The sequence below is a fragment of the Arachis hypogaea genome, chromosome 18 (assembly GCF_003086295.3).
Source record: "Arachis hypogaea cultivar Tifrunner chromosome 18, arahy.Tifrunner.gnm2.J5K5, whole genome shotgun sequence".
Lineage (NCBI taxonomy): Eukaryota > Viridiplantae > Streptophyta > Magnoliopsida > Fabales > Fabaceae > Arachis > Arachis hypogaea.
In genome coordinates, this window is record NC_092053.1 from 132,500,343 (window position 1) to 132,520,078 (window position 19,736).

General features: G+C 28.2%; 1 protein-coding gene across 2 annotated transcripts; it reads right to left on the reverse strand.

Annotated features, from left to right (window-relative positions):
- Nucleotides 1–14,431: 14,431 nt before the first annotated feature.
- On the reverse strand, nt 14,432–18,967 carry LOC140181196 (uncharacterized). 2 transcript variants are annotated; one of them, XM_072224591.1, is made up of 3 exons: nt 17,176–18,967; nt 14,851–15,012; nt 14,432–14,714 (listed from the first exon to the last, which is right to left on the reverse strand). In XM_072224591.1, coding segments are annotated over exons 1-3 (1,050 nt in total). In that variant the 5' UTR covers nt 18,063–18,967; the 3' UTR covers nt 14,432–14,713. The 2 variants fall into 2 exon arrangements, with proteins under 2 accessions (XP_072080692.1, XP_072080693.1); XM_072224592.1 differs by lacking the exon at nt 14,851–15,012 and having other exon boundaries at nt 17,176–18,935.
- Between the last annotated feature and the right edge of the window lie 769 nt (nt 18,968–19,736).

Consider the following 19,736-nt stretch of genomic DNA (forward strand, 5'->3'; position numbering starts at 1 on the left):
TATTAGTTTATAAGTGTTGTCTGCTTCATAATAAAGTTAAAATTGATAAATTAGTGGCCTTTGCTTCTGAAGGAAGTAATTTTTTTTTTTTACTCTATTGTCGTAATGTATAGACGGTTGTGATAGAACTGATAAATATAATGGCAAAGTAACAGATTCAAATAGTGAAGCATGTTATTTACTCTTTATTGATGGCGAAACATTGTGATTAAAACTCAAACTTTTTATTTTATTTTAAATGAATTTTGAAATTCTCATCTTTTGGTATGTGCATATACAAGAAAAAAAAAAGACTTTTTGATCCTTTTGTTATTCTGATAAACCTCTTTGCTCTTGGTTGTTGTTCATGTTTCGACTGAAGTCTCTAACAAATGTGAGGATGCTCTAAATCTGTTGATAAAGGTCCATGTTTATGAAGTAACTTCATCATAATTTCGTGTAATTCATGATTTTTTTATGAAGACTTTTTCATGATCAATGCAAGCAATTGTAAATAGTATACAATTCTTTGATATTTGTAGATAACAGAAATTGTTAAACCAGATTTTTATGAGATGCGAAATGTCCATGTTGTATATCAATATTCCTATTGTTGATCTAATTCTGTTATAATAAGATACAATCTATTAACAGTGTCAACCAATGAAAATTTGATGCAAAAGTTTGGAGATGGAGATTTAGCCAATGTAAATAAAAGAACATTATAAATTGAATTCATTCTTTTTATTATTTAAAAATTCATAAAATTATATCAATTATGCAGATTCTTTTTTAATTTGAGTTGTAAGAAATTGACATCATTAAGAATGATTTGGATGAAAATTATATTACTCCTAGCACTGATTGGTCTGTCACTTTTACAATAGTAATCTAGCCCATTTTAATAAATTTAAAATTATTATTTTGATTATTTAATAGTAATTTTTTACAGTTTTTCTCTTATTTTTTAGAAATTATTCATTGAATATGTGACCAGTACAAAAAATTTGGGTAGTCATATTTATCTTTTAACCTTTTGCTACATAATATCTTATTAAGTTTGCTTTTTATTTAGAATCAATTTACAAGTTGCTCCTAATGAAAAAAGAAAAAAATTGATGCTACTATTTCAAGTAGTATAGCATGACTATATCTTATTAGGTAGCATGTAATACACTAAATTATTAAAAATAAGAAACTGTATTAACTTTTTATTTATATATACTTTTTTCTTTTTATGTTCTATGAATAAAACAAAGACTTCAAATTGTAATTTAGATAAATTACATAACATTTTTGTATAATAGAAACAGCACTAATAATAAACAAATTTATAGTCTTAAATAATATATGTTCTTTACGTGAATTTTGCAAAATGAAAAAGCTTTATATATTAAGAAATAGTACATAAAAGTTATCAAATATATATACATATATATATTTTCTAAATTAATTTTTTGATGTATTTAAAAAAATTAATTAAATATTTTTACCTTAATGCAAATTAAGATTACAAAGAGCAAGAGAAGAAAAAAATATAATTTATTTTTTTTAATTAAACACATGACACACATATACACAAAGTTATTTTATGTATCTTTGAAATTTATATAATACAAATGTTACAATTTAGTTTTGTTACAATTTATATAAATTTTAATGATATATACGTATGAACATGGTTCTAAATATCGGACTGGTCATAGTCTCCCCATACTCAATTAAGAGGTTGCGAGTTCGAGTCTCATATATTTGGTAAAAAAAAATAAATATCGGACTGGCCGGTCAAATCGGAAACCGACGATAAAAGCGGTCTGATCCATTATTTATAATTGCTGGAGAGAAAACTGCCGAATCGGCTAAGAACCGATCGGTTGGATCGGATTAGTAACCGGTCGATTCGAATAAAACGATGCCGTTTTGTTTATTTGTGAAAAAAAAAAGCCCCAGAACCATTTGTGAACCAACCCCCTTCTTCCCCCAATCATTCGTGCACTCCCTAGTAGGGCTGCACACGAATCAGATCGAATCGGATATAGCCTAAAAATCTATCCGATCCGTACTGTACTCATCGGATCGGATTAGATACGATATCCGCATTTTTTAGGCTAGATCCGATCCGATCTGATCCGCAAGTTTGCGGAACTTGCGGATCGGATCGGATATCGGGTATATCCGCATAATTTTTTTAAAAAAAATATTTTAAGATTTTATTGGCTATTTTTACAAAAAAAAAATCCATAAAATTCATTTTTCATCTGTTTGAGCCTATTTACTCCTAAAATATTATCAATAAAAGTTTTCTTGAATAACAAAAAAAAAATAATAACACAAGATTTAAGTTTAATTATTCTAAGTTGAAGTACAACATAAAAAATTAAAAACAAGATATCATAAATTCATAAAACAACACACTAAAATTCATATCACATTAGGGTTTACTTTCTTAAACTATGCTATTTATATGAGACGTGTGGATATGCAGATTTGCGGATCGGATCCACGGATATCACAACTAAATCCGCAATCCGATCATACCTTAGTGCGGATCGGATAATATCCGCAAAATTCGGATCGGATACGGATAATTACCGCGGATATTATCCGATCCATGTGCAGCCTACTCCCTGGAGACCTCTGAAGCAAAGCAAAACCCTAGCCCTTCAGCGCTGCCGGCGTCCCCAGGTCCTCAGCACCGCCACTTCTTCTTCTTCTCCGTGTCCGGAACCCAGGTAGCTCGGTACGTCATCTTCATCTACGCTGGCTTCTCGGCACGGAACCCAAGTTAGTGGCCTTGCTTTGTGTTTTCAATTCTTTGCCTCCGCTTCGGTCTTCTTCTTCGTTTGAAGTTCTGAAATTGTTGTTCAATTTTTGTTCTATTTTTCTTGTAATATTTTGTAATTCCCTGTTGCTGATAGATCTGTCTTGTATTTGCTGGTTGCTGATGGCTCGATGGTCTTCTTGCTGCTAGCCTGCTACTCATTGATTTTGTGCTGTTGCTGTGTTTTTAATTTCTGAAATTTTTGTTGAAATTTGGTTGCAGCTGCTAAACATGGAAATCAAATAATTACTGAAATTTTGTGCTTCCGCTCATTGATTTTGTGATGCTACTGTTTTTTCAATTTCCTAAAGTTTTGTTGAAATTTTCCTGCTGTTGCAAAAAATAGATGATGATGATGATGATGGTAGCTTGTATTTCTCTGATGCAGAAGACGACGGTTCAAGCCATTCTCATTTCTATTCAACACATGGTGATGGTGGTTCAGCATTTGATGATTATAGCTTCTCATGTGTCTCTGATCTTGAAGCTGCTGCTGTTGTTCATGATTCTGGGAGGGAAATTGTAGAATTTGTCATATGGGTTTGTGATTTGTGATTTCCGTCATCTTTTGTTATGCTGCTGTTGTTGTTACTTGTTATGCTGCTGTTTTGTTATGGCATGCTCTGTGATTTGTAATTTCTGAATCTGGATGAATTGGGAGTACTGTTTTGCATACATTGATGATCCTTGCAGTGCTACATACCCTTTGATGCAAAAGCTAAGGCAAGTTTTGGTGGAACAACCTTTTGAGGAAGAATTGTAGACCCTTTTGCCTAGGGGTGTGCATGGCCCGACCCGGTCCGAAGACTCGGTCCAGCCCCGAACACTTTATGGGCTATTTTGGTGTGATTTCACCGAGTCTAGGGCTGAGTAAAGGTCTCAAAAATAGACCCGGTCATTATTTCGAGTCAGATCTGGGTCATGGCTCGGGTCACCCGAAGTCGGCCCGGTGACCTGGTCATCATACATAATTAATATTTTGTGTCATTAGTGATGGATGATGGCTATTCTTATGTGGAATTTTAAGTATTGTAAACCTTAATATTTTGTGTTATTAGTTATTATAAGACTATAAGTTAATGTTTTATGTTTAAAATGCATAAGATTTTAGACTAATGCATAATATTGTGTTATTTATATTGATTTAAAATTTGGTGTTATTAGACAATATTAGTATTGATTGTCGTTATGCTTTAATTTTAGAGAAGAGTTGGTTCTTGTTATATTTTTCTAAGTGAATTTTACTATGTCAAATAATGGTTGGAGTCTTGGAAATTTGGATATTTTCACATGCTATCTTATAAGAAGGTATCAAGGTAATGTAATGTTAACGACCTGGTTTTCACCCGGTTTTTACCCAGTATAATCGTGGCCTAAAAGTGTATAGGTTTAATTGGGTCTAGGACCGGGTTCGGGTCTAACAAATAGGCCCGATATATATTTCGGGACAGATCTAGATCACATCAAACCCCGTTTCATCCCGACGCATGTACACCCCTACTTTTGCCTAAAGAAGTTGAGGGTGCAAGAATTGCATATGAGAATGGACAAAGTGTGTTACCAAACAAGATCAAGGAGTGCAGGTCCTATCCATTGTACAAGTTTGTGAGGGAGGAGTTGGGGACTGAGATGCTAACTGGTGAGAAGGTTAGGTCACCTGGTGAAGGATGTGACAAATTGTTCACGGCAATGTGCCAAGGGAAGATCATTGATCCTCTTCTAGAGTGCATTGCAGAGTGGAATGGTGCTCCTCTTCCATTATGTTAGGTTTAAAGTTTGATTCATCTTTTTCTTTCTATGTTTGTATTTTTTATTAAGTCTCGTTAGGGAGACAATGAACTATTTGTACAATGTGTATAATGGACTATTGATTTACAAAATGAACATCTCCCATACTATTTAGAATAACCATCCGAGTATTATGGATAATAAACATCTTCCCAAAAGCTTAAACTGATTTTGGGGTTCACCAAAAATCGAATTCTTGACCTTTCGGATCTAGCACTCTAATACCATGTCATAATATCACTCATCCCAAAAGTTTCAGCTGATGAAAAAATATAACACTAATGGTTATATATCTAATACTCCATAAACCTCCATTATACACATTGTACAAATATTCCATTGACTCCTCATATTTTTTCTTTTTTATTATATTGCTAAGAATTTGGTTTGTTTGTTAAGCATGTGGAAAATCAGATGCAGAGATTTGTTAAGCATTAAGAGTGAGTGTGATTGATGATGTAATAGATAATCTCTCATTTGTTTGCCATTGCTTTTTGGGCACAGATACAAATACCCGGCCTTCTATGTAAAGGAAGTTCTTTCACTTAAATAATGCTTCTAATTAGTCCAAAAAAAAAAATAATGCTTCTAAATTTTCATGTTTTATTTGTGTATTCTAATCTTTTAACTAATTGTCTTTTAACTTTCTTATGAATAATTATTAGTAGCGAATTTCAATGGGAATTGTCAAACGCCTCTTTATGATGCATCTCTTGATTCATCTGCTCAAGAGGAGGGAAATAAAAGTGAAGATAGTCCTACCAAAGAGGGTAAAAATAAAGGTGAAGATAATCCTACCGAAAGTGTAACAAGTTCTTGTGAATTTTGATTTTTGATGACTGATAAATTTTTATAATATTTAGATATTTCTTTTTACTATTTAATTTTTGAGATTGTATTTTGATAAGATTATATGGTTTGGTTGACATTTTATGTAATGTTTTAAATTTAGAAGATATTTAAGATTTATATTAAATTATAATTATATTTTATGATATTTATTTATAATTTATTTATTATTTTATTCTAAAACGATTTTTCTGATTGAACTACCGATTAAACCGGTTAAACTAATAAACCAATAAAACAATAATCAAAGCAGTTTGATAATCGATGTAGTTTTTCGAACCTTGCAATCAAATTTTAATTTATAAAAATTATTTTCGCACCACGTGCGGGTTCGCTGCTAATTAATTTAATCAAATAAAATATTAAAAAGAACTAATGAAACTCTCTTCATATCCACACTCAACCCTTTTCAATAAGCTCTTTCAGTTTATTTAATTAGCATATTTTATATAATAAATTTTTGAAAAGATATCTCGTCCCATTCATAGTTCTTTTGGTATAGTCTACTATAGATCGGACCTAGTACACCGTCTCCTTTAACACTGCCATCAAAACTGAAAAACTAAAAAATAAAAGGTGGATACTACAATGAAGATGGCAAAAATATCTTCTCATGAAGATGCTTTGGTTAAAAGTGTGGTTTATTTATTTAGCCACACTTTAAACAAAAACAACACTTTTATAAATATCAAAATCTAACCATACAATCCATCATCCAAAGGTCAAAAAGAAATATACTCATATGAAGACAATTATGCCATCTTCATTGTAGTATCCATAGTCTTCTGTAAACAAATTCTCCATCGATTAGCAAACTCAAATGATGGCACAGTTCCTACATAAAAAAAAATTATAATAGTTTAACTATTGTGCATAAATAATTTAAAAAGTTTAAAATAATCAATTATATATTTTCTAATTTAGTGGAAATTGGATTACACAACCTAATTAACAGTGAGAAGATGACTTCCTATTATCCGTTAAGAATATTTTTTCTTCTGTTTTCTTTAGCTACTTTCTCCTTATGTTTCTAAGTATGGCTAGCAACTTGTTTTTCGGTTCTTGTCTTGACATAATCTTGGAAAATTCTTTTCCACTTAGATTTATAACCTAATTCTTCATACGTTCTAACAAATAAGCTGTCAAGACACATTTTTTGAAATAATTGTTAACAAAATTGTGCTGATATAATAATAATAATAAAAAATGAGGAATACTAGGGACAAGTAATTTTAGTATTTTATAATCATCAATTGGCCATCAATAATATTTTTAATGGTGTGAGATTATATTTAATAGTGGGAGATCACTCATTTTTATTTTGATTGTTAAGTGTCCAGAAAATACAAAAATTGCTTATACCCTAAATTTTTCCATAAAAAATTGTGCTGATATAAATAATAATAAAAAGAAGAGAAGGAAAAAGCAATAGAATAATACATACTCATGCTCTTCTTGAGTCCAATGACCTGTGTTTCTTCTATCACTAGTCTCAGGTAAAGTTGGTGTTCGATTATGTTGGTGTTGACAGGTTGGTTTTGTTCACTTGTTCCGGGGAGGGAGAGTGGATTGCGTTCCAATGTGGTGGGAGGTGCAGGCATGTTGTGAGGTGCAGCAGGTGCAATAGAGGTGTGATGTAGATTGATATAAGATTTATGGATGAGATTGATGTGGGTGATGAGCTTCTGGAAGCGTTCCTGTATCTGCGCGGAGGTCTTGTCGGGGAGACAAGCAGCCACAGCATCCCACCGATTCTGTAGAGCTTCCGGAATTCCGGAAGACATTCAGCAATAAGCATCTCAAACTCTTTGTTCTCATCCTCACTCCAGACGGGCTCAGCTGTGCCTGAGCTTGTTGATAGCCACACACGTCAGCGGCAGACTGCACCACAGGCACATTGGTGGCAAGCTGCGAAATAGAATATAAATTAATTAATTAATTAATTAATTATATTAAATATATATCAAAATTAACTATTAAAATAAAATATAAATTAAAATATAAAATATATATATTAAAAATAAATTAAAATATATATGTATTTATATAAATACATAATGATTAATTTTAATATATAAATAATATTTTTATTAATTAATATATAATTTTAAAAATTATATATAATAAATTAATAATTTTAGAATTTGAAATTGCTAACAAAAACTATTCATGTTATCTGTTTTGTTAACATTATCTTACGACATTATTAACATTTGTTAATTATTATGAATTTTTTGTTTATATTATTATTAACATTTTGTATATATATGTTATCTGTTTTGTTTATATTATAAATATGAATGGATGAATTTGAGTGTTGTAACCAAATTTTAAATACTAATTTAAATTAAAATTATTGTGTGTCCATATTAATGTATATCAAATTGTCAACTTAGTATTTAAGTGTGGTGATTTTTGGACCAATCAAGATTTAATTTCTGAAATTGAGGGATTCATTTTTTTTTACGGAGATTCGAATCCATAACTTTTTAATTGAATATGAAGAGACTATGCCATTTGAACTATGACTCATTGACAATTGAGGGATTCATATGTTTATTTTAAAAAATAAAAAACTTATTTAATGCAGAGTTAAAAATTTTAATAACTATTTTAAATATTACCTCATTGATAATGATAGTTCTAGTTTTATCAATGGAATTTGTCCAACAAACATTTATAGACTAAGACAATCAATAAAAGTTGTTGATAATCCTAAATATTCTATTAGTTTGCAAAAATATTTTTTGGGGGTAACAACTTATTATATTTTACCTTCATTTTCCTATTTGAAGCCGTCATAGTATTAGTATGTACGATTTAGACTTCATGAAAAATACTGTTGCAAAAGCCACTTATTCTAAAGGGAAACAATAACATTAATAAAGTAAAATTTCATAAGTGGCATCAGTTAAATACAGTACAGTGATTCGGGATAATTTTGTAAATATGTAGCTCCATTATGGATAAAAAACTATCAAATAGACAAATACTTTGCAATTTGCATATAATCTTATACTAACTAACACAGTAACACTCAACCCTCTTATGATGACTACCATATTAAGTATTAAAAGGAAGTAACCAAACTCTTCTTAAGTTCTTATAGTGACATTCAACCTTTTTCAAATAGCTATTACTGTTTGTTTAATTAGTATATTTTAAATAATAATTCTTTAAAAGAATATTTCTTTCTATTGATAGTTGCTTTTGTTAGGAATAAAGAGTATGACTACAATCCAATCAATTATGTGTCAATATAATTTGTTATTACTATTATATTAAAATATTAATATAATAAGGTTCTTGATTAAATTTAGATATTTATCATTGTGATAGTGATCATAATATTGAGAGATAAATCTTTTATAATTTAATCTAAATTGTTCTTGGTCATAGAATTATTAAAAAGGACATTAATAATCCGAAAAGATCAATATATATATAATGATCTTCATTGGATGAAGATTAATAGATCTCATTTATTAAATTATATATATAGATGGTGCATATAGAGATATGACCATTGAACTGACACACTCTGAAAATTCCTAATGGTTATAATTACCGCATATTTGTTAATAGGATATTCTCAAGATGAATATAGTAATAGAGTTTCCTTTGACCTGCGACTGTGATAGTAATTAACAATGTATTTATTATACTTTGATACCGGACACCTAATACCCTAGGGTGCTAGTTGAATGGATATTGGGTATAATTTAAATACTTGTAGAATTAATGATTAGTCAATAAGGAATCCGTCAACTCTCGGTAAAGAGTTTGAGCTCTATGATTATAATGACTGAGATGAATAAAACCTTGGTAAAGGGGATTGAATGAATGAAGAAATGAGTTTTTTAAGTCATTCACAGTTCATTATAATAATGGTAACAAGTTAGAGTTTGACAATTAAACCATACTCTAAGAGTTAACCAAGAGTTGGAAAGATGGAAGGAATTATACTTTGTTCTTCTAAGGTTCTTAGTAAAAACATATTACTTCATACTATTGGGTCGTTGAGGAATGTTGCTAGATGCCAACCTTGATTAGTAAATTTAGTATGACTAATTTACTACCCGCTTAATATTGAACCAATGGGGTCACACACTAACGAGTGTTCTAATCTTTGCCGTAAAATTATTTACTTATTAATTTGATTTGATCAAATAAATAATTATATTAATTCAAATGGAATATTATTATATTTTTTACTAGCACCAAGAATATAATAATAGTATGATAATTGAGAATATTAAATGAGATTTGAGAATAATTAGTTATTTTATTTCTAAATTTGAATTCTAAATTTGGATGAGATCCTAATTGATTCTGTTTCAAATTGAGTTATGATATGATTCATAAAATTTGAAAGATTCAGATTTGGAATTTCAAGATATAATTTAAATTTGAATTGAGAATCAAATTTAAAATCAGTAACAAATCTCATACTATATATATGTATGCCAAGAGTAGAGGAATGTAATACAGATGAGAATAAAACATAAGAGTTTTATTCCTTTACCTCTACACACATAAACGTATGTGAGCCTGATTCTTGGAGAAGAATTTTATGGCGTGCAAAGAGTTGCAAGAGGTTTCTCAATTTAGATCAAATGTCCATTGGTCAAGGAGTTGATAGCAAATGTTGGTCTCGGTGTGGATACACATAGCGCCTTCATACCATTGAAGGAGAAAAATATTTTTAATAGCGTACTCAGGTATTTAGATCTGATCTATACATATGTTATATTATTGGAATAAAATTTAAGCACAAAATAGATTTTTAAGGATTACTTTCTTTTCTTCTATTACGTGTTATGAACACATGGTAATCCTTCAGTGGTATCAGAGTTTTGGCTTTTTTGTGTTTAAATTTTTATTCCTATTTTCTAAAAGTTTGTGAATTAATAGGATTAATTCAAAAATTTTAAGTATGAAATATATTTATTTTCATTGAGATGGTCTTTTAATAAATTAATAGTTAATTTATTTTAATTATTTAATTTTGATTAAATTATCATTCTTTTAATATAAAAGTTATATTTATAATCAAATATTTTGTTTGATTTTATTTATTTATTAAATTTTATTGTAATTTTTATTATATATATATAAATAAATAAATAAGTGCATATATAAAGGTCAAATTTAATTTGATAATTTTTTAAGGCTAAAAGTTAGTATATGAAAAATTAAATTTTGATTTGATTGATGTGTTTTGAACACTATAATTTTAGAAATTAGTTTTTGTAATGTTATTGATTATAAAGAGCGGCCTGACAACCATGAGTTTTATTTTCAAGATAATATCAGTATATACATTTGATGTATTAGGGATTTAATTTTATATTTTACCTAAATAACTTAAGAATATAAAATTTAATCCATGAATAACTGATAGAAATTCTCTTACAATTGAGATAAATCCTAAAAGTTAGGAGTTTGCTAAAAATAAATTTATTTCTTGTTTACAAGGAGCAACCTGACAACCATGACACTTGTACTCAAAGATAGAATTTATTTATGCATATGATGATGTAGAAGGAGAATTAATTTTATACTTGAACCTAGACAACCTAGGGGTATAAAATATAATTCAGTTAAATAATTGTCTGACAACCAGATAATTATTTGGGATTATAATTGTATGGGATACAATTTAATCATGTTTATTTGGAATAGGTATAACTAACAACTTGGCAACTAAGATACTCATTCGTGATTCTAAATAATTTTTCCAGAAATATAAATTTCTTGTTTATTTTTATATTTTAAATTTTTAAATATGTCCATCTTTAGTATGACATACTTGAAAGTAATAAATTGGCTATACATTGAGAATTGTTCTTATGCATGAAAAGGTTATCATGGACATGATAATCCTATTGAAATAATATTGTCCAATAAAATTGGTGATGGAATAGTCAGTACTTGTGAAGTATCTAAAATATTATTTTACTACAATATGGGTTATTTTGACAACCATGAGTTCTAATTTCAAAAACATATACCCACTGTTTATTATTGAATATTTTGAGAAAATATATGGTGCCCAAAGTAAGATAGTATGACTATCAAAGATTTTATTTAAACTAGTGGGAGTATTGGACGATATATTTTGAATTAAACAACTTTAGAAGTTGGAATGCCATTAACTAAATGACTTTAGCGAGAATTGTTCTTGCAAGCATTTTTAGAGATTTATTTTGTTACAAACAATTTATAATTGGCCCTAATATGATTAATGTTTGTGGTCTTTTTGGAAAAGCTCAATATGAGTATTGAAGATGTGTATCAAAATTACTCTTAAGGGTTGGTTTGACCAATAATAAAGATATTGGATATTTTTATTATAAGAGTTTAAAGTCTCTAATTATCTAGTTGATATTCTATTGAATATAGAATGAGATTCTCTCCATGCACAAATACTAGTATTCTATGTACTCCATCATGTTTAAGAAACATGAAATTTGATTTAGTTGAGTATCACTATTTGTTAAATATTTGCACTACGTTTTAGAAATGTTGCTAAATTAAAAAAAAATTCACTAAATTAATTTTTTTTATCCATATAAGATATGGAAAAGACATAAGCTGAAACTCAAGAACATTAGAATTTGGAGATGTCTTATATGTATTAAAAGATTACACAACAATAGAATTGATATTAAGTTCAATAAATGAGATTTATTGGTTATTCTAAAAAAAATAATAATGAGATTATTTTTATCATTCTTCTTATGACAAAGTGTCTGTGATAAGATGTTAAACTTTTTTTTAGAAAAGGGATTCCATCTTAAAGAAAGAGTGGGGGTACAATTAATTTTATTAGAATTGTATACCACTCAATAGAGGATATTCTTTCTCCTGAAAGTATAAAATGTTTGATCGTCAAACTAACTTTTCGAAAAAGTAGCCTATTTGTATAATGATACAATTCTATAAAGATAGATCTAATGGTTACTTAGATTTTTTATAATCATGTTCAATAAGAATTGTTCTTAAAATAAAATTATGCACTATTATAGTGGGAGATTTTATATTTTGAGAAAACGTGATATTTATTATGCACTAAGGGTATTTTATAAAAGGTCAAGCGAACATGTTCAAGAATAAAGGTGTTTAAGATCAAAAGAGTTTTGATAAATACAAATGTGCATTGAAAAATTATACACATGATTGATTGACTCTAGTGCAAGTGGGAGATTATTGAGATAATAGTATGTACAAGATCTAATCTATCATGATTGGCTCTCGTGCAAGTGGGAGATTGTTGGGAATAAGGAGTATGACCACAATCCAATTAATCATGTGTCAAAGAATTTGTTATTACTATTATATTAAAATATTAATATAATAAGGTTCTTGATTAAATTTAGATATTTATTATTGTGATAGTGATCATAATATTGAGAGATAAATCTTTTATAATTTAATCTAAATTGTTCTTGGTCATAAAATTATTAAAAAGGACATTAATAATCCGGAAAGATCAATATATATATATATAATGATCTTCATTGGATGAAGATTAAATGATTAATAGATCTTATTTATTAAATTATATATATATAAATGGTGCATATAGAGATATGACCATTGAAATTACTCACTCTGAGAATTTCTAATGGTTATAATTACTGCATATTTGTCAATAGGATATTCTCAAGATGAATATAGTAATAGAGTTTCCTTTGACCTGCGACTGTCATAGTAATTAACAATGTATTTATTATACTTTGATTCCGGACACCTAATACCCTAGGGTGCTAGTTGAATGGATATCTGGTATAATTTAAATACTTGTAGAATTAATGATTAGTCAATAAGGAATCCGTCAACTCTTGCAAAGAGTTTGAGTTCTATGATTATAATGACTGAGATGAATAAAACCTTGGCCAAGGGGATTGAATGAATGAAGAAATGAGTTTCTTAAGTCATTCACAGTTCATTATAATAATGGTAACAAGTTAGAGTTTGACAATTAAATCATACTCTAAGAATTAACCAAGAGCTGGAAAGATGGAAGGAATTATACTTTGTTCTTCTAAGGTTCTTAGTAAAAATATATTACTTCATACTATCGGGTCGTTGAGGAGTGTTGCTAGACGTCAACCTTGATTAGTAAATTTAGTATGACTAATTTACTATTCGCTTACTATTGAACCTATAGGGCCACACACTAACGAATGTTATAATCTTTGCTGTATAATTATTTAATTATTAATTTGATTTTAAATAAATAATTATATTAATTCAAATGGAATATTATTATATTTTTTACTAGCACCAAGAATATAATAATAGTATGATAATTGAGAATATTAAATGAGATTTGAGAATAATTAGTTATTCTATTTCTAAATTTGAATTCTAAATTTGGATGACATCCTAACTGATTCTGTTTCAAATTGAGTTATGATATGATTCATAAAATTTGAAAGATTCAGATTTGGAATTTAAGATATGATTTAAATTTGAATTGAGAATCAAATTTAAAATCAGTAACAAATCTCATTCTATATATGTATGCCAAGAGTAGAGGAATGTAATACGGATGAGAATAAAACATAAGAGTTTTATTCCTTTACCTCTACACACATAAACGTATGTGAGCCTGATTTTTGGAGAAGAATTTTACGGCGTGCAAAGAGTTGTAAGAGGTTTCTCAATTTAGATCAGATGTCCATTGGCCAAGGAGTTGACAGCAAAGGTTGATCTCGGTGTGAATACACATAGCGCCTTCGTACCATCGAAGGAGAAAAAATTTTTTACTAATGTACTCAAGTATTTAGATCTGATCTATACATATATTACATTATTGGAATAAAATTTAAGCACAAAATAGATCTTTAAAAATTATTTCGTGTTATAAACACATAGTAATCATTCACCTTTAGCATATATAGCCACTAAAATTATAAACTATCGAGTATAATTCACCATTTTTTTGACATTATCATCAAAGTCGAAAAACTAAGAAATAAAATATTAATAATAAACAAATTATTATTATAATTAAATCTACTATTTTTCCATGATCACATTTCTACATTACTTTTTACAAACTTAGGTAAGCCATTTATTACGCTATTATAATGCTTTGAAATAAAAGAAAACTAAGTTAATAATTAATTCAAACTAAATATATTATCCTCTTGTATATTTAACCTAAAAAAAAATTCTTCAATTCATTTAAGTATTCTTTTTGTTTGAGTAGTCTCCTTTAAACAAATCCTTCATCCATTAGAAAACTCACGTGATGGCACAGCTCCTACATAAAAAATAATTATAATAGTGTAACTACCATGCATAAATAATTTAAAGAATTTAAAATAATCTATTATATATTTTCTAATTTAGTGAGAATTGAATTATATTAACCAATTAAAAATGAAAATATAACTTACTATGATTCATCACCAATGTTATTTCTTCTGTTTTGTTCAGCTAATTTTTTCAGAACTTTTTGTGCATGACTAACAACTTGTTTTTCCGTTCTTGTTTTGACATAATCTTCCGAAATTCTTTTCCACTTGCGTCCTAATTCTTTATATCCTCTAAGAAATAACCTATCAACACACATTTTTTGAAATAATTATTAACAAAATTTATTAAAAAATTACAATGGGTATATGATATTTTTAGAGGATTTTTTTCAGAAATAAAATAAAAAAATTAATTATTTTTCTATACATAATTTTTTAACTTTAATTTTTTAAATACGATTTTTTTTTGGATTTAGGGCGAGTTCACCTAATCCCGGGCGAACTTCATTTCAATTTTTTACAAATCGACATAACTCAAATTTTTAAGCCATTGTCATGATCTTCAAAGGTACATAGGAGTACACAAAAATAGACAGACAACAATCAAAACTTTTTCAATATTACTGACAGCAATGACAACCATTATCATCGTCTCTAGATATATACACAGTATACGGGAATAAGTCATATTTAACAAGGATTTTTTTTCATTATAAATTTGAAAAAAAAATAATTATTTTTATTAAAAATATGACTTATTCCTGTGTACTCTGAAGACGATGATAATGATTTCCATTGTCCGTGAAGTTTAAGAATTTGAGTTAGCCATTTTTTTAGAATTGAAGGGGAGTTAGCCGGGTGCGGCGAACTTGCTTTAAAAAAAATCGTATTTAAGAAATTAAAGTTGAAAAATAAAATTTAGGGAAATAATAAATTTTTTTATTTTATTTCAGAAAAAAAAAAACATATTTTTAGATATCAAACCTTTTTTATTTGATTTATTTTTCGGGCAAAACAGCTCAATAAACCAAATACACATCAATATTACTTGAATGTCCCAAGTCAGAAAATGCAACGTCAAAGTCCCAAAGCATATTTCTATATAAATCAAATTGATTAAATTCGATTTAACGAAACACGTAATAAATCCAATCCAATAGATTTGAATGAGGTGAAAAACGTTAATTGAATGAAAATCGAATCAAGTGGATTCGAATTAAGTGCAAGGTTAAAATGCTAGTAAATCGAATGGATTGGCTTCGATTTACATGTTTGCTTCGACTCTAATATATTCAATTTGCGTAGACTTTGACTATAAAATTTTTAGTATTTATTTTTGATAAATTAAACTAAAAATAATTTTCAATAAGCACAACTAATAATATTTATATTTAATAATAATTTTTTAATTTTAATAATATTATAATAATATAAATATATAAAAATTAAATAAATTTATATATTTATTAATATATAAAATTATATTAAATTTTTTAATTTTAGTGAGAACAAATTAATAACTTGTAAAAATATTTCTACAAAAAAAATAAAAATATATTATACCCACTCTATTATAGACTTATTCACTCAACATATTCTTTTAGTATTCTTTCTAAGTATTTTCAATAATCTTATTATTATTATTATTATTATTATTATTATTATTATTATTATTATTATTATTATTATTATATATGATCAATTTTTTATTTATTTTATCCAAAAAAAAGTCAACAATTCATACATAATAATTTTATTATTGAGAGTACCTAAAAAAATACTAAAATATGTTATTTTATATGTTATAAATATTTATGAGATTTTTTTTATACTCTTTTTAGGTATTCTCAATAATAAAATTATTATGTATAAATTGACCCTTTTTTTTAACAAAATAAATAAAAAATTGATAATAATAATAATAATAATAATAATAATAATAATAAAATTTTAAATGCTAGAAGTTTATTTAAAAATTATCTTTTAAAAACTAATTTAACAAATTATTTTTCAAAACAAAAATTTTATGGTAAAAACTCAGGTGAAGTCGACTTCACGTCAAGTTGATACCTGACAGCCGTTGGATGAAAATTTAGTCAAATCAGTCAAATTATCTAACAATTTTCAGGTATCAACTTCACGTGAAGTCGACTTCATCTGAGTTTCCACCAATTTATTAGCATTTTAATCATGCACTTAATTCGAATCCACTTTATTCGATCTTCATTCAATTAACGTTTTTCATCTAATTCGAATTCATTGGATTTGATTTACTACATGTTTTACTATATAGAAATGTGTTTTGAGACTTTGACCGTGATATTATTTTCTTATTTGAGACATTTAGATAATATTAATGTGCATTTGGTTTATTGAGGTGTTTTTGGTTTCTAAGTCAAAGAAAAGATATTATGCTCGTATAATAATAAATAAAAGAGAAGGAAAAAGCAAAAGAATAATACATACTCTTTCTCTTCTGGAGTCCAATGAACTGTTTTCTTTCTTTCACTAGTCATAGCAGGTTGGTTTTGTTCACTTGTTCCGGGGAGGGAGAGTGGATTGCGTTCCAATGTGGTGGGAGGTGCAGGCATGTTGTGAGGTGCAGCAGGTGCAATGGAGGTGTGATGCAGATTGATATAAGAGTTATGGATGAGATTGATGTCGGTGATGAGCTTCTGGAAGCGTTCCTGTATCTGCGCGGGGGTCTTGCCGGGGAGACAAGCAGCCACATCATCCCACCGGTTCTTTAGAGCTTCCGGAAGACATTCAGCAAGAACCAATTCAAACTCTTTGTTGTCATCCTCACTCCAGAAGGGCTCAGGCTGTGCCTGAGGTTGTTGATAGCCACACACGTCAGCGGCAGACTGCGGCAGAGGCACATAAGCGGGAAACTCCGGCAGAGGCAAATTGACGGGAAACTCTGCCGGAAGCTGAGGCTGAGGCTGTTGATTACCACCCACATTGGCTAGCTGCGACAGAGGCAGAGACTGAAACTCAGAGGGCGACTGAAACTGATGTGGTGCCATGTCGAACTCTTTGTTCTCATCCCCACTCCACACTGTCTCAGGCTGTGCCTGAGGTTGTTGATAGCCACACATGTCAGCGGCAAACTGCGGCGGAGGCACATTGGCTGCAAATTCCGGCAGAGGCAGAGGCTGAGGCAGAGGCTGTTGATTGCCAATTGGAAACTCCGGAAGAGGCACATTTGAGGATGAGGGCGACTGAAACTGAGGTGCTCCCACGTCTGCGGCAAACAGCTCTGCGTCTGTCAATGGAGGCAGATATTGAAACTCAGGCAGTTGATCATCACCCATGTCGAAGACAGGCAGGTCCATCACGTTCCACAATTCCATACTTGAGAAAGTATCAAACTCGTCTTCACTCTTTCTTGGATTAACTACTTCTTCTTCTTCTTCTTAGGATTTTAAATTAGATTATCGCTACTTCTTCTTCTTAGAAATTTATATTGACCAATTATATAGTATGTACGAGGGAGTTCTCTAAACTTTCCTTTTTCGAGTTATCTAAAAAGATATTATGGAAAAGTAAACTAATTTTATATTTAGATAAAAAGATATAACTATATAAAAGTACTTTTTTATTTATTTATTATATAAAAAATATTTTTTTAAGAAAAAAAAATCTTTTAAAAAAAAGATGTAAATTACAGTTTCTTAAAAAAGATATTTTTTTTTATTTTTCTAGCGTTTTTACTTTTACTACTAGAAATTTGCTAAACACGCTAAAAAAAATTTATTAAAAAAAAATATTTTTTTATCAAGATAATGACGCTCAGATAAACACTTAATTTTAAAAATAATTTATTTTTATATATTTTAAATTAAATATTAATTTATAATCTTTTTAGATAAATAAGCACTATTTTAGATTTTCTTATTAGAATTTTCAATTGGCCAATTCTATAGTATTTATGAGGTGTTTTCTAAATTTTTTTTAACTTATCTTTTGTAATAAGTTTTAATTTTAAAAATGATTTATTTTTATATCTTTTAAATTAAATATTAATTTATAATCTTTTTAGATAAATAAATACCATCTTTTAAACACCATTTTAAATCTTCTTTATTAGAATTTTCAATTGACCAATTCTATGATATTTATGAAGAGTTTTCTAAACTTTGCTTAACATATCTTTTATAAGTTTTAATTTTTTTAAAATTATTTAATTTTGCTAATGAGTAATAGCTCAAATGGCATAGTCTCCCCATACTCAATTAAGAGGTTGCAGGTTCGAGTCTCATATCTTTGGTAAAAAAAAGCACCGTCTTTTAAACACCATTTCAGATCTTCTTCTTATTAGAATTTTAGATTACATTATGAGTACTTCTTCTTCTTCTTAAGATGTTAAATTAGATTATGGATAAATCTAAAAAATTTCATCAACTTAAAGTTACTATTATCTTTTATCAATAAAATCTTAAAACAGTTTTTGAAACATAATAGTACCATTAATCCAAGTCGCAATAGTTTAAATTAGACTATATTGATTTTGCTTTTTAATCTAACACCCCTTATGCAAACATACATCCTATTACAATTTGATTGAATGAAAAGTGTAAAATAAAATTGCTCTATAAATACTAAAAATTAATCATTACGTATTTATATTTTTATGTATATTATACATATATTACATATATTTTTCTAATAAATTAGTTCGCCAATAAATAAGTAAACATTTTACAGTAAAATAATTAACCTCATTATGTTAGAATAACAAAATATTTTTAGAGTAGTATAATCGATTTTTTTCTTGAACATCAAGTTGAATGTAAAAATAATTATTTTAAATGCTGGAATTTTTTTTTTGGAATAAATACTAGAGTTTAAAGTAATTATCTTTTTATTTTTGAAGTACAAACACTAATACAGATATAAAACATACCAATTTTAAATTTTTATAAGATATGAGACATGAGATATATACATATAAAATATAAAGTATTTTTAAACGAATGCGTGTCTAACATACGAACACAACTTAATATGATCAACACTACCTGACA

Excerpts from the sequence above, each read along its gene's own strand:
- LOC140181196 (XM_072224591.1), bottom strand. The coding sequence starts at position 18,062 with ATGGAATTGTGGAACGTGATGGACCTGCCTGTCTTCGACATGGGTGAT. Across the intron at positions 15,013-17,175 it reads TGGACTCCAGAAGAGAAAGA|GTTATTTCTTAGAGGATATA; the intron begins GTATGTATTATT and ends GTGTGTTGATAG.